The 24,824-nt window shown below is 39.6% G+C and overlaps 1 protein-coding gene across 1 annotated transcript in view; it reads right to left on the bottom strand.

The window, feature by feature from the left end:
* Positions 1-24,824, bottom strand: part of atrnl1b (attractin-like 1b) — an 843,599-nt gene that overhangs the window by 464,513 nt on the left and 354,262 nt on the right. The window contains exons 19-20 of the mRNA XM_048609206.1: positions 20,990-21,068; positions 5,129-5,286 (exon numbers count right to left, since the gene is read on the bottom strand). Coding sequence (XP_048465163.1) covers positions 5,129-5,286; positions 20,990-21,068 — 237 coding nt within the window. The remainder of the gene's footprint in view (positions 1-5,128; positions 5,287-20,989; positions 21,069-24,824) is intronic.

Here is a 24,824-nt window from a genome sequence, read left to right as displayed (position 1 = left end):
TGTTAACTCCGTTTTTCCCTCCATAAATGGTGCCAAGCCTGCTGAATTTTACAGCATTTTCTGTTTTTATCTTTATCAACGCATCAATGGATGTCATGCTGGTAGCGACAAAGAACTCGGAGTTACAGCGCCTTGATGACAAAAGGAAACAGCATTCCAGTGAAGACGAAGTAGCTCGACTGAAGTTGAATAAAATATAAGCAGCAGGATTGGGGTACTATTCTGTGAATGCGTGCCGAAAACAAAGATTACAAGCTAAGCATACTGCAGATCCTAACTACTCTCTACTAGAGAAAGCTTTTCCTCATGCACCCATTTTTTTTTTTTTAACTGGAGTATCTTAAATTTATATCCTCTTGCTCATTATCTTTCCATCAGTGTGAACTGTTTTTCCCTGACTAGACCCTCATGATTTTGCATCCTTATCAAATCTCCCTTTTACCAAGGAAAACAGTATTGATAAAACATAAAATGGTTTTAAGAAAGGGAAATCTTGTCTGATAAACTTAATTATTTTTGATGGGTTAACTTGTATTGAATTGAAATGAATTAGCTTCATTGTCACATGTAGTCAAATAAGCTGTGAAAAGTTTACAGTTACCACATTACAGCACCATCCTGGATACATAAGTACCTCAGCACAGATACTTATGAACAAATTCTTAGGAAACAAAAAAAAATTAGAAAAGTAAAGAAATGAATAGTGCAGTATTATAGGTCATAGGAATAAATTAGAAAAATAAAGTAGTAAAAAGTTCAGAATATCAATTTGTCCAACCCACTCCATGCTGACACCTAGCCTCAAGGGAGACTTCTACCGCATCGCTATGCCTGCGCCAGACCCACCAATGTAGGAATCGCCCCAGTTTAGACGCTATCTCTTTGCCGCTGGGCCCACTTCACTGATGCTGCTGAATCCATACTCATCCTGAAACCAAGAGTTCCTGTCTCCGCTGCCTGCCAGGCTGCTGTCAGGTCACGAGTCCTGCTTTGGCTGCAGATGTCAGCTTGCTGGCACCGTCATCTTGAAGAGTCCTCTGCCGTGGGTTCCAATCGCTGGATGAACTTTGCTGCTGCTGCTGCTGTTACTGCCGCTGGCCCCAAATGCCAGGAGAAGAACCTTGCTGCTGCTGCCACCAGCCCAAAACAGCAGGGGAACACACTCTTCTGCCACTGGCATCCTATTACTGGGAGAAGCCTCGACTGTCACTCCTTATGCATCTCGCTCTTGCTTCTGTGCTGCTGACCAACTCACCACGGAAAAGAAAACAAAAAGACAAAAATAAAAGGAAAATAAAGTAAAATAAATGAGCAAAAGCAAAAGTAAAACAAAAAAGGAAAGCAGATGGGTCCCAGGCAAATGTCCGCACGCAGCCCTGTTATTCCGTCACCATCTCGCACTGGAAGCCCAAATGAAGGGGAACCAACAGTTTCTGGAGGGCTTCAACCATTTCCTAGAACTGCGCATCAGTGTAAGCCAGCACAATCAAGAAATCAAGATTAAAGAAAGAAAGATGGTTGAGGAAGAAATTCAAAAACAAACTCCAGAGACCTATTGAGGGTCTCCTTTTAAATTGCACAGAAAACCAAACTCCACAAAGGAGGCTTTGATCCAGATATATGTATTTTACGAATTACAGCTGTCAGCATGGAAAATGCTGAACCAAGATTAATGGATGAACACTTAACAGATTCCTATCACACTTCTCTGCTTACTGTTTTAATATTGGTTAGCACTTTGGCTAAAGTGCAGAGTCAACACTTCATTAAAAGAGATGAAAAATATAAATCAGTGAATGTGCTAACCAGTCATCCATTAACATCTGTAATAATTTTGCAGCTACATGAGATTTCAGCAATTAATTAATGCTACATTGCTTATCAATAAAACCTGAAGTGCAAATGAGGATTTTGCATATCACTGAATAAAAATATGGCACCAACAGTGTCGATGAAATTGACATATAATTGTAAGAACTCAATGGTCCACTAATGTCCCTGGGAGATGAAAATCAGACATCCTTTTCTAGTTTGGCCTACATGTGACTGCAGATCTAAAGCAATTTTGGTTGGTTTTCCGAAATAGGCTAGCAAGTCATTCAGTTGTAGTCAAGAAGGTAGCCTTTTCTCATCCTTTCAGGGTCAATAAAGGAATGTAAGATAAGTTTCAAGAATCATGATTATCAAAACAGGCAGATGAGAATTCACAACTGACCGAAAAGACAGCTTAAAAAACAGCATAGAAACAGTTCAGATCTAATACATAAGCTAAGTCGGTAGAAAAGACACATGATCTATAACAGGTGGTAGATCCTGAGTCAATAAAAGGATGAGGGGAATGGGGATTGCTGATCTTCATGGCTGACAGCGACTATTTCCCCAAAATGATCTGTTGGTCCCAAATCAGAAAATGGAATGAGGCTAATCTGCGCAGCTGCAAGTAACAGAATCCTTTCTTTTTGCTAATAACTGTCTTGTCTCTTTATCCCTTGTCTCCTTAAGTCAGCTGAGATACCAAGGAGAACTGGAAGTTACAGTTATTCTCTTTCCTTCAGCCTTCTTAAGCTAACCAAGATAACGTGGAGCAACATCAGTCCAGCTTGAGAAGCCCACGTTCATTCTTCATCTTTCTCATTCGACAGTCTGTTTATACATCTTATTTCTAGGAGGCTTTGTCAGTCATTTATTAACGTTATTGGGAAAAATAGATTTTAAATGTCATCCTATTTCCATTGGAAGCCCAAATCACCTGATGGCTCACTGCTTGCCAGGACATCCTGTTTAACCTTCACACACTTGGGTACATGGGTCATGAAGTCACCCACTAATGTCTTGTTCCAGTGCTTGTGCTTGCAATACCTCTTTGTAGAGTTAACATTTGCTGTCTTGTGTTTGGTCCAGAAAGTTGGTATGGGAACATTCGTAAAAGAGAAATCATTTCTATAATATTCAATAAATGACTCAGTATTTTAGAAATATTATAGTGACTTCTTACAGTATGAGTAATAACTGTCCATCTAGTGACTAAACAACTATCATTAAGAAAGAAATGCAAAGACATCAAATTTGTGTTGCACTATAGTGAATGTAGAGGTTAGGTTCAATACTCAGTTCACGTTTCTCACTAAAGTGTGAATTTTCCAAACTGATGAATAATACTTCACACTCATGTTTAATGTAAGCATCAAGCATTACAAGGTCAAGTAGCAGAGGTTTAAGCTGGAATAAAATATTTTCTACTCTGCCCCAATCGTACATCTTAAACTGAAATTAAACCTTAAAATAATAGCTGCTCCATGAGTTATGTCAAATATTTATCCCCAACACCAACAATTCTTGATGTATTCAAGTGAAGTTGTCTGGTAACATGCAAACAACTGATGAATATTCACTATCTTGTTCTGGAAGTTTCTGATCACTGATCTAGACTTTAGCATCCATGTCATCAATAAAGAAAAACTGAGTTTTTAACTGACCATCATTAGATGTAATTAAGACATTCTTCAATTTTTTTTTCAATAGTGTAGTGGAAGTCCATTATAACACAGTTCAACGTACTGTAATATTTTTATATAGTGCTGGGGTCTTATGTCTCCCATAGCATGTAAATTTTTAGTTAATTTACATTTTGTGACTTGAAAATAGCAGTTTTGTCATTAAAGGGGTATAGATATACCGCAGTCCAGCAGTGTGGTGTAATGTGGTCCCAATTTTTTGGATCCCCCAACATCAATGTTACAATGGATTATCAGTGATTCTATTTATCTGCAGAATAATTACTTCAGGAGTTATCCTGTAGTAGATGTGTACCATTTCATACATTTTAAAACATTATTCTCCGGCTGCGAATGGTAATTTATTGCTCAGACTCTAGATCTTTCCCTAAGAAGGTGATGATGAGCATTCTTCTTGACTCACCTCTTGTTATTGCTAGTCAGTGAATGGATGGCTAAGGCATTTCAGAGGGCTGTTAGGGGTCAACCACATTGCTGGGACTGGTGTAGTATATAAAGCAAACTAGCTGAGGACAGGCAATTTCATTTCCTAAAGGAGATCAGTGAACCAATCAGATTTTTAAAATGGATGTTTCAGTCAGGCCTATTTATAACAGCTTTTACATTTAAGCAGTTAGAAAACTGAATTCAAATTCTCAAACAGATATGGCAGGATTGAAACTCGTAGTCTCTGTTGAAACCTCTCGATTATTAGTCCAGGATCATAATCACATCATCTCTCTGATGTTTATCTATTGTTTTACCGACACATAGTCCTTTGCCTTGTTTTCTCCACACGACAAAAGACACAGGCCTTTGCTCTGATAAAATTACAAATAAATGATTCCAGATATGGCTTTATGTGCATCAGCAAAAAGTAATCTGAAACATCACAGAATTTCCACTACTTTAATACAAACTTTAAAAGATGTAACAAACTATATAATTGCTTTCAAGATTGCTTTATGATTTCTTCAATTTAGAGTCTCCAAATTTGTTACCTCATTAATAAATGATGGCAATTCTTCATATCATGCAACTCCACCAGACATTTAAACAGCTTACTTCAAGCCATTATTTGGCATTACGGAGCAATAAAACAATAATTAAGCTGCATTATACAACTGTGGACATAGGAGTCCATACACCAACTTAGTCCTTTGAATTATAACCCATCCTCTGGAAATAAATTGAAATTATGTATCAATATCATCAAATAGAAATTCCCCTGCAGCTCATCCTAACATTGCAGTGGATTTACATTAACAACTCAGGTTAACATAAATAATACTCACAGGGAACATAAAAAGACAAACCAATGCAATAAATAACTGGGTGTGGCAGTTAAAGCAAATTGATGGAGGAATAAAACTACTCTTTAATAATCTCTTAATTCTTTTATTGCAACTTGGCACTTCATTAATTTTATGACCCGAGTGACAAATGTTCACAGGTTTTCAGTATAAAATAAAAATACCATTATTATAATAACTAAGTTAAAGAGTAACTTACAGTATTTAGAATGCTTTATTTGTAAGATAACTCACAATTTATGGGTAGTGAATCAATTATTTCACATCTGGTTTGAGTAGGCATTGAAGATTTACAACTCCACCTTTTCAAAAATCACTCACCTGTATTTTGATGGGCCAACTAAAGTTGCTAACATATACGTAGAATGTGATATTTGGATTGTTGCGAAAATTAAACTTCTCATAAGAAAAGCCATCTCTGTACTCTTTAATGTTTGCTTTTGAGATTATAGGTACTTCCTCTCCAGATATTGTTCCAGCTGGAAAGCAAAAATTTTTTAAGTTTTAATACCTTCAGAAAAGTGCAATTAAATGAAGCATACACAGCAATGTTAAACAGGAGTTTAAACAAATTATTAATTTTAGTTGAGATTATGAATCAACTGGTAAAAATTCACCAGAAGTATCTTTTTATTACTTTTCTTCTCTGAAGTCATATTATTCATCAGATGCTCTTCCAAATCTTCACAGAGATATTAATAGACTAGGTAAGTGGGCAAAAAGTTGGCAAATGGAATATCATGTGGTAAAATGTGAAGTTGTTCATTTTGGAAGGGAGACAAAAGAACAGAATACCATTTAAATGGGGGGAAAAAAAAGTAGAAAGTTGCAAAACAAAGGAATTTAGAGGTACTTGCATAAATGAACACAGAAAGCTAGAACACAGGTGCAGCAGGTATTCAGGAAGGTTCCTAGTGGGGAGGGGTTGGGACTTTCTGGAATTTAGAAGAATGAAAGGTCATCTCGTTGAAACATATAGGATTATTAAGGGGCATGACAGGATAAATGCTGAGAGGACGTTTATCCTCATGGGAGAGTCTAAGACCAAAAGTTACAGTTTCAGAATAAAAGGGGCATCAATTTAAGACTGAGATGAGGAGGAATTCCTTCTTTAAGGGTTGACACTCTTTGGAAAAAACTGCCATGGACAGCTATGTGGGCAGAGTCCTTGTGTATCTTTAAGGCTGAGATAGATACATTCTTGATCAATACAGATATCAAGGGTGACACGGAATGGACAGGAAAATGAAGATACGGAATACCAGATCAGCTATGATCCCAGCAAAGTTAAGGGGCCAAACGGCCTACTCCTGTTCGTATTTCGTACCCATACTACACAAGATCAACCCCACATGCCAATCTACACTTTCAAATTAAGTTGTCTTGCAAAGATAGACTACTGTTATATAAAATAAAATTGTTGTTTGGTAGTACGGAACTTGAATATTGGTAAAAAAAGACATTTTGTCAAAGCTTTATATCTTGCATTCATAAGGACATGAGTCAAAAAGCTTTGATAAAATGTCTTCTTTCAGTAATACTCAAAGTTCTGGTTAAATAAACAGATCTCAAAAACTCCACAATGAATAAAGGAGGGAATGGAACACGTACCTGGAGAAGAAATTTCTTCAAAGAATAAAATTGCACCAGAATGGAAATTGAGTTTTAACAGTTATTCAAAAATCTAACACCCTGACTTTCGATATTAAGGAGAGCCAGGGTTGAGAATAGGGACAATTCAGGTACTGCACATGCAGGTTTCATAGAGGCAGATGGCCATTTAATGTTTTAGCTAACACAAGAGATTTCTGGAGAAACTCAGCAGGTCTGTCTGTAAAAACAGAAACAAAGATAACATTCCATGTCCAGTATGACTCTTCTTCAGTATCTATCAGCTGCCTCCACTGAGGTGGGTTTTGGCATCTTTGTAGCACAAAGCCAAAAGTGTATACCTTAGAACTGTTAGAACACATCCAAATCTCAGGTATTCCAGCACTCAAAATAGAGAGGGCATTAAGCAAATCAATGCCCCCAAAATTATCTGTCGAAGTCACTCATGGAACAAATGGGAGAAAATGGTGAGCAGCTGCTCATCCAATTACTGGCTATTTCTCTTCCATGCTTGCTACTGATAGGGTCACAGACAAAAAAAAAATGGTAACTACAAGCCAGTTAGCTTAACATCTATTATTGGGAAAATGTTAGGGTCTATTACGAAAGATGTAATAGCAGAGCATTTAGAAACACAAGATCATCAAACAGAGTCAGCATGGCTTCACAAAGGGGAAAACATGCCTAACAAATTTATTAGGATTCTTTGAGGAAGTAACAAATCGGAGAGATAAAGGGGAACCACAGGATGCAATACATTTGTATTTTCAGAAGAAATTTAATAAGGTCCATATGTTAAGACACTCAATAAGATAAGAGTACATGGTTTTGGGGGTAGTATATTAGCATGACTAATTCGAGGATTAGCTAACTAATAAATGACAGAGTTGGAATAAGGGGAGGGTTTTCTGATGGCAACCTGTAACTGGTGGACTGCCACAGTAATCCGTGCAGGGGTCACTATTATTTATTATATCAATTATAAATATTAATTGGATGAAGAAAATGTATATACTATAAACAAGTTTTCCGATGACACAAATGATAGGGTGGAAGGCAAATGCTGAGGATGACTCAAATAGTCTATGGAGGGAGATAAACAAGTGAAGTAAGTATGCAAAACATGTGAGTGGGCAGACAGAACATAATGGGGGAAATGTGAAATTATTCACTTTTGCAGGAAGAATGGAGGAGCAGAATATTATCTAAACACAGAAAAACTGCAGAAAGCGACAGTACAGGAGTGTCATTGTGCACAACTCACAAAAAATCTCGCATACAAGTTCAGCAGCTAATAGGTAAGGCAAATGTAATACTGGCCCTTATTTGAAAAGAAACAGGGCATTAAAATCAGACAGGCTTCCTAAAACTACACAAGGGACTAGTCAGTTCACAGCTAGAATACTGTGAACACTTTTGGTCCCCTTGTCCAAGGAACGATATACTGGCATTGGAAGCAGTCCAGAGAAAGTTCACTTGCCCAATCCCAGGTATGGGCGATTGTCCTTTGAGGAACAATTGAATAGGTTGAGCCTGCAGTCATTGAAATTTAGAAGAAAGAAAGGTGACCTTATTGAAACATACAAGATTCTTAGGCTTCTTGATGTTTGATCTGGAAAGGCTGTTTCCCCTTGTAGGAATGCCTAGGATCAGAGGGCGTAACGTCAGAATAAAGAGTCATTTAAGATAGAGATAAGGAGGAGCAAAGAACAAAGAAAATTACAGTACAGGAACAGGCCCTTTGGCCCTCCAAGCCTGCACTGACGTGCTGCCCATCACAACTAAAACCCCCTACCATTCTGGGGACCGTATCCCTCGATTCCCATCCTATTCATGTATTTGTCATGATGCCCTTTAAAAGTCACTATTGTACCTGCCTCACTACCTCCCCTGGCAGCGAGTTCCAGGCACCCACTACCCTCTGCGTAAAAAAACTTGCCTTGTACATCACCTTTAAACCTTGCCCCTCGCACCTTAAACCCATAGCCTCTGGTAACTGGCTCTTCCATCCTGGGAAAAAGCTTCTGACTGTTCACTCTGTCTATGCCCTTCATGATCTTGTAGGCCTCAATCAGGTCGCCCCTCAACCTCCGTCATTCCAGTGAGAACAACCTAAGTTTCTCCAACCTCTCCTCATAGCTAATGCCCTCTGTACCAGGCAACATCCTGGTAAATCTTTTCTGTACCCTCTCCAAAGCTACCATATCCTTCCGGTAGTGTGGCGACCAGAGAACACAACATTCCAAATGTGGCCTAACTAAGGTTCTATAAAGCTGCAACATTACCTGCCAATTTTTTAACACATTGCCCCGGCCAATGAAGGCAAGCATTGTTAACTACCTTTTCCACCTGTGTGGCCACTTTCAGTGACCTGTGTACCTGTGCACCCAGATCCCTCTGCCTATCAGTACTCTTAGGGGTTCTGCTATTTACCTCACATTTTTCCAGTTTAAACTCCATCTGCCATCTCTCTGCCCAAATCACCAACCGACCCCAGCTGTATCCTTTGACAGTCTTCATCGCTATCTGCAATTCCACCAACCTTTGTGTCATCGGCAAACTTACTAATCAGACCAGTTACATTCTCCTCCAAAACATTTACACATGTTACAAACAGCAAAGGTCCCAACACTGATCCCTGAGGAATGCTACTAGTCACAGCCCTCCATTCAGAAACGCACCCTTCCACTGCTACCCTCTGTCTTCTATGGTGAGCCAGTTTTTTATCCATCTTGCAAGCTCATCTCTCACCCCGTGCGACTTTACCTTCTGTATCAGCCTGCCATGAGGGACCTTGTCAAAGGCCTTAATGAAGTCCATGTAGACAACATCCACTGCCCTACCCACATTGATCATCTTTGTCACTTCCTCAAAAAAAAATCAAGTTAGTGAGACACAACCTCCCCTTCACAAAACCATGTAACCTCTCGCTAATACGCCCACTGATTTCCAGGTGGAAGTAAATCCTATCTCGAAGAATCCTCTCCAATAATTTCCTAACCACTGACGTAAGGCTCACCGGCCTGTAATTAGCTGGATTATCATTGCCACCCTTCTTAAACAAAGGAACAACATTGGCTATTCTCCAATCCTCCGGGACATCCCCTGTAGCCAGTGAGGATACAAAGGTTTCCCTCAAGGCCCCAGCAATTTCCTCCCTTGCCTCTGTATTCTGGGGTATATCCCATCAGGCCCTGGGAACTTGTCTACCTTAATGTTTTTCAAGATCCCCAATACCTCCTTCCTTTTGATCTCAACATGACCCAAATTATCTACACACTCTTCCCCAGAATCATCATCCACCAAGTCCTTCTCTATGGTGAACATTGATGTAAATTTCTTCTCTCAGAGGAAGTGAATTTGTGGAATACTTTACCAGGAATCTGTTGTCAAGTAACTCTAAGGTGGAGATTGACAAACTTTGGCATTGGGAAAGCAGCCAACATAATCAAAGACCCCTCCCATCCCAGTTGTACTCTCTTCTACCCTCTTCCATTGGGAAGATACAAAAGTTTGAAATCACATACCAAGAGATTCAAGAACAGCTTCTTCTCTGCTGTTATCAAACTTACGAATGGACCTCTCATATTAGAGCTGATCTTTCTCTGCATCTTTCTGTAGCTGTAACACTATATTCTGCATTCTGTTCTCTTACCTTGATGTACTATGTAAGGTATGATTTGTCTGGTTAGTATGCACAACAATATTTTTCACTATATCTCAGTACATATGACAAGAATAAATCAAATCAAACTTTTGATTAGTAAGGGAATCAATATTTATGGGTAAAGGGCAAGGAAGTGGAGTTGAGGATTATTAAATCAGCCATGATCTCATTGAATAGCAGAGCAAACTCAATGGATAAAAGCAGAAGGCTTCTTTAGATATGGGATTGATGGACATAGGATGAGGCCACAAGCAGTGACTGATGGGTGAAAGTAGAATAAGGTTTCAAGAGGTGTGGACTGGGGGCGGACATGGAGGCTGCAAGAGCTTAGGGCTGGAGGGACTTGGGAGACCGCAATGTAGCTATGGGGTTCAGAGAGGTGCAAAAGGGTCAGAAGAATGAATGAGATAACAAGGTGTAGAGCTGGATGAACACAGCAGGCCAGGCAGCATCAGAGGAGCAGGAAAGCTGACGTGTCGGGTTTGGACCCTTCTTCAGAATGAATGAGGCAGGTTTGAATGTCAGAACACGCTTGAAGGGTGCAGTGACCTACTTCTGCTCCTATTTTCTACATTTCTGTAAAAGGGCAGATGGGAGAGGGGTCATATGCAAAGATACAAGAAAGACAGAAGCTGCAAATTTATGGAACAGATGGGGTCCCTGCAAAGATATTTAGAAAAGAAAATACTGCAAGTGTGTTGGAGAGAGATGGAGGCTTCAAGGCAGAAACAAAGAGGAAGGGCTCAAGGAAAGAGAGGGAGAGAGGAGGTTGCATGGTGGAGAAGGAAGAGACTGCAAAGAAGAGCAAAGGGTTCCCAACTTATCAGCAAAATAATACTCACGCTAAGGCTTCAAATGATATATAAATTACATGTAAATAAAATGTGGAATTTCTAGCTTAAGGCAGCACATGTTCAGGATTTGTATGATGAAAATTTAGTGGACGCTGTTTTAACGCACACTGTCAATTGTTCAATTTAAATTGGAGATTGAGATCTAAGATGCAGTAAAATGGGTAATAACTACCTGGTCAAAATACTCCAATTTTGTGAAATTACAGAAAAGGTATTTTCTGTGACCACACCAATCTGGAAGGTGTGTTTACGGTGATGGCATTTTATGTGCAGAGGGCGGACTCCCCCAACTTGGACTTGCAGGCTTGGCTGAGACTCCAGCTCCACAGCTAGACCCGGGTGCCTAAAGGAGGACAAAGGTAGTCTTGGCCCGGCATGTCGGTCATTCTGTGTGGCAGTCTTCTCCGTCACGGCAGTCTTGTCCCCATGTCTTCTTGGTCTTCGGTGTCCAGCTATTCCACCAGCTCAGCAGGCCGTCTCATCCTCAAACGACAGTCTCATTCTGGAATGGCGGTCTTCCTTGGCGAAGTCTTTCGGACTAGTATCCAGTGGCTTGCGTGGTGGTCTCATCTTAGCTGCATCTTCAGGGTATTCCATCATTTCTAAATCAGCTTTCCTCAAGCCCAGGAGCCGTTAACTGAACAGTGATGAACTTTGTCATAATTTTACTTTTTTTAATTATGTATGAATCCTGTCATTGATGTAGGCGCCATGGTGTGGCGACTTATAAAGCTTTTCATGTGAAAGTACACGTAACAATAAATTTCTATTCTATTCTGCGTCAGTTATTTGGAAAAAATTTTGCTGCTAAAATTTGTGCTTTGTCTTGTGCCAATTTAAATATGATGCTCCCTTAGAAATTAATGCTTTCCTTGTGTGCTGTGGTTTCAAGTTTAATAGAGGGCTGATAATTGAAAATATTAATGAATTCCTCTCATTCTGCTCTGTGAAAGTTCAATTAACTCATACTTCAACACAAAGATAGATGGTAAAGTAACTGCATTACCTAAGAAAGGAGTTTGTTAGAATGAAAAAGGATCCCTGAAAATCAGATAGCAGCCCCTTAAAATCACAAGCGACCTTCAGGAAATCAAGAGGAACCCTTGAGAAAAAACTTATTTTCCACCTTGAAGTATTCATTTGGATAGACCTTTGCAGAGATATGGCACGTCTTTAAATCTGGGCCCAGGACACCTTTGGGGGAGGTAAGCTGCCCTTTGGTGAAGATAAGGTGTCCTTTGAATTGTTAAAAGAAAGAATAAGGGTGTGTAAAAAGTGTGCAAATTCAATAATTCTCAAGCTCATTCTTGCAATCAACTGACATGTTAAACTATTAAAGCACCTGTCAAAGCAATGAAAGCTCCAACCCTTTAAATCTTTGAAAGAAAGTCCAGATTTAAAAACAAATTGCTTGAGGCTTCACTTTACACAGTGACATAAGCCTAAGGAGTCCCAATACTGGACAGGTACTCTGAATTCATAAGCCTCCATTTTCTCGGTGAGGTGCCTTCTACTTTATCATGGGATGAATAGCTACAAATAGTAAATTTCAATGCTTGCAGCAGTTGAATAAAATGCTTGTTTTATAAGGCTTTAGCTCATAAAAGTTACACACAATGTATCATTTTTAAATGCAGAAATGTTTTTCAATATAGTGAAGTTTGCAATGCACACTTAAAATTTATGAAATGGAACTATATTTTATTTGATCTCTGCATAGGTCCTAAGGCCTGCGAATGGAGTATATTGGATGAGCTGGTATTGAAAACGCAAGGATGGTAGGTAAGGTCATGGTTTGGGATGAGTTGCATTAAATTGGCAAAGAGACTGTAAGGGCCATTGGGGCTGAGTAGTGGGGCAAAACTTGACATGAGGGTGAGAGGAAAGGATGGCATGGAGTGGGCAAGAGGCCATTGGGAAGATACATAGGAACTGTGTGTAGGAGGGAAAATAAGAGGACATGAGGGGTGAGGGTGGAAGGATGTTTTCTGTTTTGTTCTTTTTAATTAAAATTCAATGCAGTGTCAGTGCAGTGAGGTAGACTCCCTCCTTCATCCTCATGTTGATTCATCCTGTCTGATTTCTCAGGAACCCAGCCACCCGGGAAGTAAAAATCCAAAGCTCCACTCCAGTCTTTTCCTGGTTTGGATTTGCAGAGCCAAGAAATGTCCCATGTCTACATTCCCTACCTAGAAGTGAAATAAGGTCCGAGTCAAAATCTCTAAGAAATTTAACTGTGACAGTACGTAAAGACACTATCTTTGTCTTTTCTCTTCAAGTCAATTTCAGGTGCCACATGAGTTTCACAAATTAGAATCAACAAATTATGAAACAGGGAAAACTTAAAGTTTCTTCACACCATTGGCACAACAAGAACTGGTCCAAAGAAAAAAAAATTCTCAAACTTAAAAACTGGAACCTTCAGACTCCTAAATGAAGAACCTCTGAGGGGCACTGTGTCCAAGTAATTTGTCAAAATAATATTAAAAATTTACCTTGGGTACTAAGATATTAAAGAAACTTGACAAAACAGCACTCACAATATCAGAGCTGTCAAGGATGGAAATCGAAGTGAGGCAGAGGCATATCTGTTTCAACATATGGGAAGCTTGAGGGGCAAAAACAGCTCATTTTTCTTGCCAAGCAGCATCAGAGGAGCAGGAAAGCTGACGTTTCGGGTCTGGACCCTTCTTTAGAAATGATTTCTGATTATCTAAATGGAGAGAAATATCAGAGCACTTTAGTGCAGAGGGATCTGGGTGCCCTTGTGCATGAATCACAGAAAACTAGAAGAAGGTACAGCAGGTAATAAGGAAGACAATGGGATTTTTGGCATTTGTTGCAAAAGGACTAGAATATAAAAATGGGGAACTGTAGTTGCATGGTCCCACCTCTTCTTACTATCATAGCTCGTCCTGGACTCAAACGGCTCAATGCTGCCCTTCAGAAATGATTTCTGAAGAAGGGTCCAGACCGAAAACGTCAACTTTCCTGCTCCTCTGCTGCTGCTTGGTCTGCTGTGTTCATCCAGCTCTACACCTTGTTATCTCAGATTCTCCAGCATTGGCAGTTCCCACTATCTCAATCATTTTTCTTGCCATCTTGTTCATACAAATAGGGTTAATAGGAAAGCAGTACCTTGAGTACAACAAAATCAGAGTATTATGTACTAGTTGAGCAAGTTAATATTCTGCATTAGATCTATTTCTGAACCTCTTGAAGCTTGATCCAATAAAAATGAATTGCACACCCAAAACTTGATACAAGGGGCAGAACTTTCTACTTCCACTGGTTACAGAGAGCAGCAGACTGGGCAGTGAAGTGGTACTAATTGAAGGAATGGAATTTTTATACAGACTACTACTGTATGAATTTTGCTATCTTTTGTGAGCAGCTTGGATCTCAACTTTTTGTTTTTGTGCTGTCACTGATAGTTAAATTTGGGATCCAGCTTTTCGCTGATTTCCAAATTATTGCAATAAATAAATTAATTCAATTAATTCTATTAATCTCGAAAAGATGTTGTCACCGGCCTTTACCCCAGGTTCTTTAGAAAGGGTTTTCAAGATCACTAAAACCTCTAGTTTCGCTTTAAAAAATGTTTGAGAGGATGCAAGACAAAAGCAATTAGGTCTGTGAAGTTATAGAGCACCAGGCTCAAGATTTAGTTGCCTTACACCTTTGAAGACGTCCCATGACATGCACGCTATCCATATGAAGTAGTGTGGCGGGGGTGGGAACCAAAGCAGCAGTTCAGTTAAGTAAATTGGGGAAGAGCTTGAGTCGAAGGCAAATATATCTAAGAGGAAAAGCAGTCATGGAGAGGTTGCTGAGCTCAATGAAACCAGAGGCTTGAACTGTATTTGCTTCAATGCAAGAAGTATAACACGTAACATGGATAAACTCAGAGCCTGGATTTATGATTAATTAATGATGTTGCTGTGATCACAGAGACATAGAACATGGTTGAAAGAGGGACAAATTAGCAGCTTAATATTCTGGAATATCAATGCTTTAAGACAGAGAAGGAAACAAAAGAGATGGTGGGGTGATGCTTTACTGGTGAGGGAGCATATCTCAGCTGTGTAGAGGGAGAACGCCCTGGACAGATCTTGCAGTGAGGTATTATGGGTAGAGTTCAGGAATAGGAAAGGTGCAATCACAATGCTGAGATTGTATTGTAAATCTCCCAGCTGCCAGTGGGAGATAGAGGAACAGATATGTCGTCAGATTCTGGAAAGATTTGTGAACAACAAGGTTACTTTGGTGGGTGATTTTAACTTCCCTCATATTGACTGGGACTCCCTTAGTGCCGGGGACATGGTGAGGAAGTAATTTGTCAGGATGTTTTTTTGAAATGATATGTGGATAGGAGGGAGGCAGCCAAACTGGACCTGGTATTGGAAAATGAGCCTGGCCAGGTGATCAAAGTTGCAGTGGGGGATATTTTGGGAATAGTGACCATTTATGTACGTTTCCAGATACTTACGGATAAGGACAAGAGTGGACCTCAGATGAACATGTTAAACTGAGGGAAGGCCAACTATATCTGAATTAGGCAAGAATTGGACAATGTGAATTGGGAATGGCTATTTGAGAGTAAACCCACATGTGACATGTGGGAGTCTTTAAAGAAACCCAACTGACTATAGTTCAGGACAGGCACGTTTCTGTGAAAATGAAGGACAGGAATGGCAGGCTTCTGGAACCTTGAATGACAGAGGAAATAATCAGCTTAGTCAAAGAAAAAGAAAGCATACCTAAGGTCTAGGCAACTAAAAACAAAGTGCTCGAAGGATATAGAGAAAGTCAGAAGGAGCTCAAACAGGAAATTAGAAGGGCTAAAAGAGGCTATGAAGTATCCTTGGCCAGCAGAGTTAAGGAGAATCCCAAAGCATTTTACATATATATACTAAGAACAAGAACATAGCTAAGGGAAAAGTAGCCCCACTCAAAGATAAAGAAAGGAGGTTATGTGTTGAGCCAGAGGAAATGGGTGAGATCCTTAATGGGTACTTTATGTCAGTATTCACCAAAAAGAGGGATGTGAGGGATGTTGAGGGTAGGGAGGTGTGTGCGAATACTCTAAGGCAGGTCAACATAATTAAGAAAGAAGTGTTGGATGGTTTCAGATACATTAATGTAGACAAATCCCCAGGGCCAGATGGGATCTATCCCAGGATACTGTAGGAAGCAAGGGAGGAAATAGCTGGGACCTTAAGAGATGTCTTTGCATCCACTTTGGCCTCAGCCAAGGTTCCTGAGGACAAGAAAATGGCCAATGTTGTTTCTTTGTTTAAGAAGGGAAAGAGATAATCCAGGTAATTACAGGCCAGTGAGCCGGATGTCAGTAATGGGGAAGCTATTAGAAAAGATACTGAAAGACAATTTATTCACATTTGGAAGCGAATGGACTTGTTAGTGATAGGCAACATAGGTTTGTGTTGGAAAGATCATTTCTCACCAACTGAATAGAGTTTTTTGAGGAGGTGACAAGAGAAGGGCAGTGGATGTTGTCTACATGGATTTTAGTAAAGCATTTGATAAGGTACCTCATGGCAGGCTGGTACAGAAGGTAGAGTCTCATGGGATCCAGTGTGGCCTCGCGAGATGGTTTCAAAACTGGCTTAGTCATAGAAGACAGAGAGTAGCAGTAGAAGGGTGCTTTTCCGAATGAAGATGACACTAAGATGAGTGGCAGAGCAAAGTGTGCAGAGGACTGTGAAACTTTGCACAGGAACATAGATACATTGAGTGAGTGGGCAAAGGTCTGGCAGATGGAATACAACGTAAATAAATGTGAAGTCATACATTTTGGTAGGAGTAATAGTAAAAAGGATTATTTCTTGAATGGTAAAAAGTTGCAGCATGCTGCTATGCAGAGGGACCTGAGTGTCCTTGTGCATGAATCACAGAAGGTAGGTCTGCAGGTACAAGTAATTAGGAAGGCAAATGGAATTTTGTCCTTCATTGCTAAAGGGATTGAAATTAAAAGCAGAGAGGTTATGTTGCAGCTGTACAAGGTGCTGGTGAGGCCACACCTGGAGTACCATGTGCAGTTTTGGTCTCCTTACTTGAGAAAGGATGTACTGGCACTGGAGGGGGTGCAAAGAAGGTTCACTAGGTTGATTCCGGAGTTGAGGGGGTTGGCTTATGAGGAGAGACTGAGTAGATTGGGATTATATTCATTGGAATTCAGAAGATTGAGGGGGGATCTTATAGAAACATATAAAATTATGAAGGGAATAGATAAGATAGAAGTAGAGAGGATGTTTCCACTGGCAGGTGAAGCTAGGACAAGAGGGCATAGCCTCAAGATTAGAGGGAGCAGATTTAGGACGGAATTGAGAAGGAATTTCTTCACCCAGAGGGTTGTTAATCTATGGAATTCCTTGCCCAGTGAAGTAGTTGACGCTACTTCAGTAAACGTTTTTAAAGAAAAGGTAGATTTTTTTTGAACAATAAAGGAATTAAGGGTTACGGTGAGAACGCGGGTAAGTGGATCTGAGTCCACGAAGAGATCAGCCATGATCTTATTGAATGGCGGAGCAGGCTCGAAGGGCCAGACGGCCTAGTCCTGCTCCTAGTTCTTATGTTCTTATGTAAGATCAGTAACTAGTGGTGTTCCACAGGGATCAGTGCTGGGACCTTTGATGCTTGTAATATATATAAATGATCTGGAGGAAGATGTATGTGGTCTGATTAGTAAATTTGTTGATGACACCAAAATTGGCAGAGTAGCAGACAGGGAGGAGGACTGTCAAAGGATACAGCAGGATAGATGGTTTACATATTTGGGCAGAGAACTTGCAGATGGAATTGAATTGAGACAAATGCGAGGCAATGCATTTTGGAAGATCAAATTCATAGACATACAGAGGATCTGGGCATACAGGTCCACAGATCCCTGAAAGTGGATAAGGTGATCAAAAAGGCATACAGCATGTTTGCCTTCATTGGCCGGGGCATCAAAGATAAAAGTTGGTAAGTTATGCTACAGTTATATAAAACATTATTTAGGCCAAATTTGGAATATTAAGTGCAGTTCTGTTCGCCATACTACTAGAAGGATGTGGATACTTTGAAGGGGGTGCAGAGAGGTTTACCAAGACGTTGCCTGGTCTGGAGGGTTTTAGTTATGAGGAAGGGTTGGATAAACTTGGATTGTTTTCACTGGAACAACAAAGGCTGAGGGGCCTTTGATAGAGATCTACAAAATTGTGAGAGGCATAGATAGGACAGATAGTCAGAGGCTTTATCGCAGGGTGGAAAAATCAACTACAAGAGGACACAGGTTCAAGGTGGAAAATTTAGGGGAGAAGTGCAGGGAAACTTTTTCACACAGAGGGTGGTGTGTGCCTGGAACGCACTGCCAGTGGAAATGGAGGAGGTAGGCACATTAGCAACATTTAAGGTGTATCTTGATAGACACATGAACAGGAGGCAAACAGAAGGATAGAAACTGCACATGGGTGATAAGTAGCGGGTCTAATTAAGGACTAGGAATCGACACAGGCTTGGTGGACTATAGCACCTATTCCTGTGCTATACTGCGTTGTATGTTTCAATAAACTATAATTCCAATGACCACAGCAGTGGTTGATAACAGCCTAATCTCCGCTAAATTATAAATCCATCTTTAAAGATCTATATATTTGTTGCCAGTCCGCGTGAAATATGGATTTAATATAAATGATCAGGTAACTTCTGACTTTAAACATTAACTGAAATTATGCATGAACATTAATTAATTAAGGTTGTTAGATGGAAGTTATCTGAACTTGAATTATACTAACTCATACTGCTGTAGCTTCAGAAATGTTAATGCTAGCCCTTCAGAAAAACATTTTAAATTGAAATGAAATGCAAAGCAATGCAGTTAATTAAGTTATCTATGTAGAATCCACAGTCAATCAATAACTGAAAAGATGTAACCAAATTCTTTAAAAACCCTTTGATCCTCAAGTATAGAAAGTTTTTTTCTACTTTTAAACATAAATCCTTCACAAAACATCCACAAAAACTATTTTGCATAAACATTGATGAAGCAAAAATCAAAGTGGATGATTTTAATTCCAAATATTTCTGAAATGTATAAACTCCAATTTTTCTGAAATGCTCATCACAAATGCTAGGTCGCACCAGATTTTAAATAAATTTGTGTACATGACATCCACACTTTACACTAAAATTTTGATGATGATCTGGGTCACTCCCCAGATCCGTAGTTAACCTTGACATTATGATGCTGATACTGTAACTGCTGGCTTTTGCATTCCACCACAAACTGAGGGTCCCAGCAAATTTCAGGGATATGTTGCCTTCACAATAATCAACATTATATTTACTGCAAGTCAGATCAAGGAAGTTCTAACCCATAATACTGATGAAGGGTGAGCCCAGTAGCTAATGGCATCCAAGAGTGTAACATTACATCATGCTTATCAGAAAAAATCCGGATCAATCCCTTGTCAATATCAGAAAATTTTTAATAGGGGCCCTTGCATTTTCTCTGCTTTTGTGTAATAAAGGAGCAGGGAGCACAGAAACAGAAAAATATTAGCTAAGGTTCTTACTTCTTATTTGTTTTCCATTAACATTTGAACCGTGCACATAAATATCAAGACAGGGTCATATTTTGATATGATGCATTCCACATATAATGCCATTTTGTGAACGATTACTGGACCATGCTTAAAAAATTACTAATCATTCACACATAAAGCGTGCCCTAGAGGTCCAAAGGTCCCTATAAAAGCAACCTCAAAGCATGTAGAATTTCATTTCCAGCAGATGCAATTTTAGTGCCATTGCCAAAGAATTAATTCTTCCCACAATTTACTGTTAATAATAAACTTTCAGAGGCAGCTTTGCATTTGCAGCCAAAGTAAAATGACCACCAATTAATTATTCGGCTGTTATCTAGGTTGGATAAAGTTGCATTAGGAAAAACATTTAAGTTTTGCTGCATTGAGAGCAGGAGGTAAAAAGGGCTGTTTCAGCTTTGATTTTTAACTTTCCAGGTGAACCATGTTAGATCATGATTGTGGTCAGATTAAAATTAATAATTTATTAAAACTCATTCTTCCATCAGAATGCAATCACAGAAAGGTAAAAGCATGGAACTGGGCAGAGTGAACAATAAGAGATACCAACACAAAAAGGATTATGCATAAATTGAGCATTCATTGTAGCTAATGTAACAACTGAAGCAAATCATTAACACTCCATACAATAGCCAAAAAACACTTCTCAACATGCAATTTAATTTCCTGTATGTAGCATTCAGCTAGATTTTGTTTCTCTTCACTCACAGGATGCATGATCATTATTGCTAGGTCATCATTCATTGCCCAACAGTAATTAAGAGTCAGCCACATTGCTGTGAGTTGAGGGACATGGAGGCCAGACCAGGTAGTAATGACATCTTTTCTTCCCTAAAGGACATTAGTGAGTCTAGATGGGTTTTTCTAACAGTCGGCAAAGATTTCATGGTCATTATTAGATCCTTAATTCCAAAATCTTCTTTTGAATTCCGATTCCACCATCTGCTATAGCAAGATTTGAATCCAGGACCTCAGAGCATTAGCTGAGATTCTGGATTAACAGTATAGCAATAATACTACTAGCCCATTACCTCCCCATGTGAACAAGACAGTTAACCAAATGTTATATACCTGACGCATTTAAACTCGGAACATCCAACAATTTGTGCAGATAATCAAAGATAACCTAACTTTCATTTTCACTATTTGCAAAAGATTTAACCTTAAACTAAAACAACAAAACCATGGGGCTGTGAAACTTGAAGGCATTTTATACCATACCATGAAAACAATAAATTTAGATTGTAAGACTGTGTGGACATCTGACAAAGACTGGCAAAGACCAGTACAAAGTTTTGTTCTGATACATACTCCAGCAAAATAATTCCTTGAAAATGTGGAGCTATAATAGAAAAATGATTTAGTGAGCTTGGCTCTGTATTCTGTTATATTTCAGATCTGATTGATTCTACTGTCCAACTGAAAATCAAAAACTCAAACTTACCTGTTGAGCCAATAGACCAAGTGACATTTAAATTGAAATTGTTTGATGCATTGATGGACAAGTCAAGATCTTTATTTGTCTGCACAAAAAAAAAGTTGCAGGTTACTTGGAGAAACCTTTGATATCAAAGCAGAAAAAAATTTCAATATCAAAAATATGGGTCTTTGAGAGACTTATAGAAAAGTATAAAATAATTGCTAATGTCTTGAGAGACATGACTAAATCAGCATTATTAATATTATACACCATTATTTACCTGAAGCATACATTGTAATTGGTAAATTTTAATGAAAAACATAATCTGTTTTAGTACAAGTTACTTGAAACAAACTTACAGCCAGATAATCCGCTGAAGATTCACTTTTAAATTTAGCAGTAATCCTTTACAAATTAAATTCATGGCTTGTGGAACATGCAGATCACAAGCTAAAATCATTCAGAAGCAGCAGGATTCTCCAGATTTGAAAATGAAAACATCACAGAATACAAACTTAAACACTATTAACTTTGCAAATAAAACATTGCTTTCATAATAAACAAAATTGCGAGTTCATACAAACAGCATCAAACATGCACTCGCCCTACAAAACTGTTATTTGCTCAGGTACTAGAGTTCATGCACCCTAGAGCTGAGGCATTCATCTCTAACACAAAGACATGAAAGAGTTGAACATATCTTGAATATATGTGGATGGGGGACTTGGGGGGAGGGGAAAGGTGTAAAGGTGGTGACAAAAGGGAAACCTATCTTTCATGTGTATGCAATTTGTCCGAGTTGGGTGCTTACGTTTAATTTAAATGGTTAATTTAACTCTGTTTGAGCTATAAAGTAAAACAACACAATTTGCAAAAATAACTCAAAACCAATCAAAATAGAATTAGAACAGGAATAGAAATGCTTCCCAATATGTAAATGGAAACTCTTGTCACAATAAAAACCAAAAGAGGATATTCTGAGGAAGGGTCACCAGACCTGAAACATTAACTCTGATTTCTCTTCACAGATGCCACCAGACCTGTTGAGCTTTTCCAACAATTTTTACTCGTCACAGGAATGTGAAAGCAAATGAAGGCTCAAGGAAAAGCTGCCAATAGCAAGAATGTGCAAAATCTATACATATGTAAAACACAAATTATCTTTGCTCACCAACATCATTTATAAGCATCATGCTTTGAGAAAATGCAATGCGATTTTAAGGAATAACTTGGAAAGAACATCCCAGTTTACAACATTCCCTTAGATAATCGGTAATTAAACTCAATGACAAGAAGCTCCGCCAACTTAATGATGACTCTTGTGATCTTAAAGGAATTCACTTACATTTTACCCGTAGATTTACAGGTTGTACATGACTTGGTACAATTCTTCTGCTTTACAAAACAGTGTATCACCACCATGAGAAATATCAAAGAAGATCCACGTGCATGTGAATCTTACATTTGAAATGTCACAATTTGTTACAAATGCAAAATAATCTTGAACAAAAGAAACATATTCTTGGGTCCTTTTTTTCCTCATGAGCAGCCATGGATTTTCAAGAGGTGCGATCTACAAAATACAATTACTCTCCAATTTCTTTATATGGGGATGACCTTGAGACCCTGCAACATTGACGCCAGAACACTGGTTGCCCAACATCTACAATAAAGAGCCATCTACCAGCTTTTCTCAGTTTACGAATCAGTACTCCTCCAGGTTGAGCAACACTTGGTAAAAGCACTGAGGATTGCAGCATAGTCTACATGGCACACTTTCATCTTCAACACCAAGACTAACACCACAATGTATTACCATTACACATCCAGAGGGCGGTGCTGAGAAGTGACCGAGGACGACTCTGGAAGGAGTTGGGTCAGTCACCAGTGACCGCCCAGGAACAAATAAAAGGGAGACAACTTTAACGGAGCAGCATTTTGAGACGGGCTGCTTTGGGATTCAAGTGCTACTGGAGGTTTTAAGTGTGGGCTTTAGTGAATACAGGTCTTTGATGAGGAGGGCAAGCAGCAACAAAATAAGGACAAGGTAAGATTCAGTTCTTCGTCTTACTGTGAAGGGTCACAGATGGCAATTAGGGCAGTACAATGCTCCTCCTGCCAGATATGGGAGATCAAGGAACAGTCCAGTGTCCCTGACGACTATATCTGCAGGAATTATGACCAGCTGCAGCTCCTCACAGACCACATGTTTCAGATGGAACAGCAATTGGACACATTGCAGAGTATACAAGGTACAGAGAGTGTGATAGACACTATTAACAGTGAAGTGGAGACACCACAGGTACAGTCAGCCAGATATGTGACCGCCAGGAGAAGCAGGCAGGTAGTGCAAGAGTCTCCTCTGGTTATTCCCCGCTCAAACAGGTATATAGTTTTTGGATACTGCTGAGGGGCATAGCCTCGCAGGGGAGAACAGCAGCAGCATCCAGGTCTGTGGCACCACGACTTGCTCTGCTGTAGACCGGGGTCTGGCAAAGTCTAAATGAGCATTAGTAGTAGGAGACTCATTAGTCAGGGGCACAGACAAGTGTTTCTGTGACTGCGATCGAGTCTTCAAGACGGTGTGTCGCCTCCCTGGTGCCAGAGTTAAGGAAATCTCTGCGCGGTTGTATGAAATTCTTAAGGGGTGGGTGAGCAGCTAGAGGTCATTGCACACATTGGTACCAACAACATAGGTAGGAAAAAGAATGAGGTCCTGAAGCCTGATTATAGGGAGTTAGGCAGAAGGTTAAAATGCAAAACCTCAAGGATAGTAATTTCTGGACTAGTTCCAGTGCCACATGTTAGTGAAAGTAGGAATAGGAGAATTTGGCAAATGAATGAGTGGCTTGAGAGCTGATGCAGGGGTCAGGGATATAGATTCCTGGATCATTGGGATCTCTTCTGGGGTAGAGGGACCTGTACAAGAGGGACAGGTTGCACCGGAACTGGAGGGGGACCAATATCCTGTTTTGGAGATTTTCTCAGGAGGATTTAAACTAGTCTGGTAGGTGGGTGGGATCCAAAGCAGTAGGGAGACAAAACAGCAGGTTGAGCACAGTATAGAAGCTAATGAGAGCAAGTTAAATCATAAAAGCAGCATTGGTAATCCTAGTACTACACAGGGCAGGCAACAGCATGACAGGACACAAGGGAATTTTGGTTAAACTGCAATTATTTCAATGCAAGAGGCTGGCAGGTAAGGCAAATGAATTTGGGGCATAAGCGGGTACATGGCACTGGGATATTATAGCTATTACAGAAACATGGTTGAGTGACAACAGGACTGGCATTGCAATGTTCCAGGCTATAGGAAGGATAGAAGGGGAGGCAAGAGAGATGGGGGAGTTGCATGTTTGATTAGGGAGAATACCACAGCAGTACTGACAGTGGACATTCTTGAGGGTTCATCCACTAAGTCTATATTGATAGAACTGAACAATAAAAAGGTGGAGATCACTTTGATAACATTGTACTATAGGCCACTAATAGCCAGCAGAAGATAGAGGAGCAAATATGAAAGGAGATTGCAGATAGCTGCAAGAAAAATAGGGTTGTAATAGGGGATTTTAACTTCTTAATGTCGACTGGGACGGCAATAGTGTTGAAGGCTTGGTTGGAAGAGAAATTTCTTAAGCATGTTCAGGAAGAATTTCTCATGCAGGACAAACCAACCAAAGACACACACAAATTCCTAGAGGCCTGGTACTCAACCCAGAAATCCATCAACAAACATGTGGAAATAGACCCTATATACCAACCACTGTGAAGCAGGACCAGAAATGAGTCCAACCACCACATCAAACCGGACCACATAAATAACAAGCGGGACAGACCAACAACGCTTCATCGGAGGCGT

This window comes from Rhincodon typus, chromosome 20 (assembly GCF_021869965.1).
Source record: "Rhincodon typus isolate 14 chromosome 20, sRhiTyp1.1, whole genome shotgun sequence".
In the NCBI taxonomy this organism is placed as follows: domain Eukaryota; kingdom Metazoa; phylum Chordata; class Chondrichthyes; order Orectolobiformes; family Rhincodontidae; genus Rhincodon; species Rhincodon typus.
This window is presented reverse-complemented; position numbering and strand designations above follow the sequence as displayed.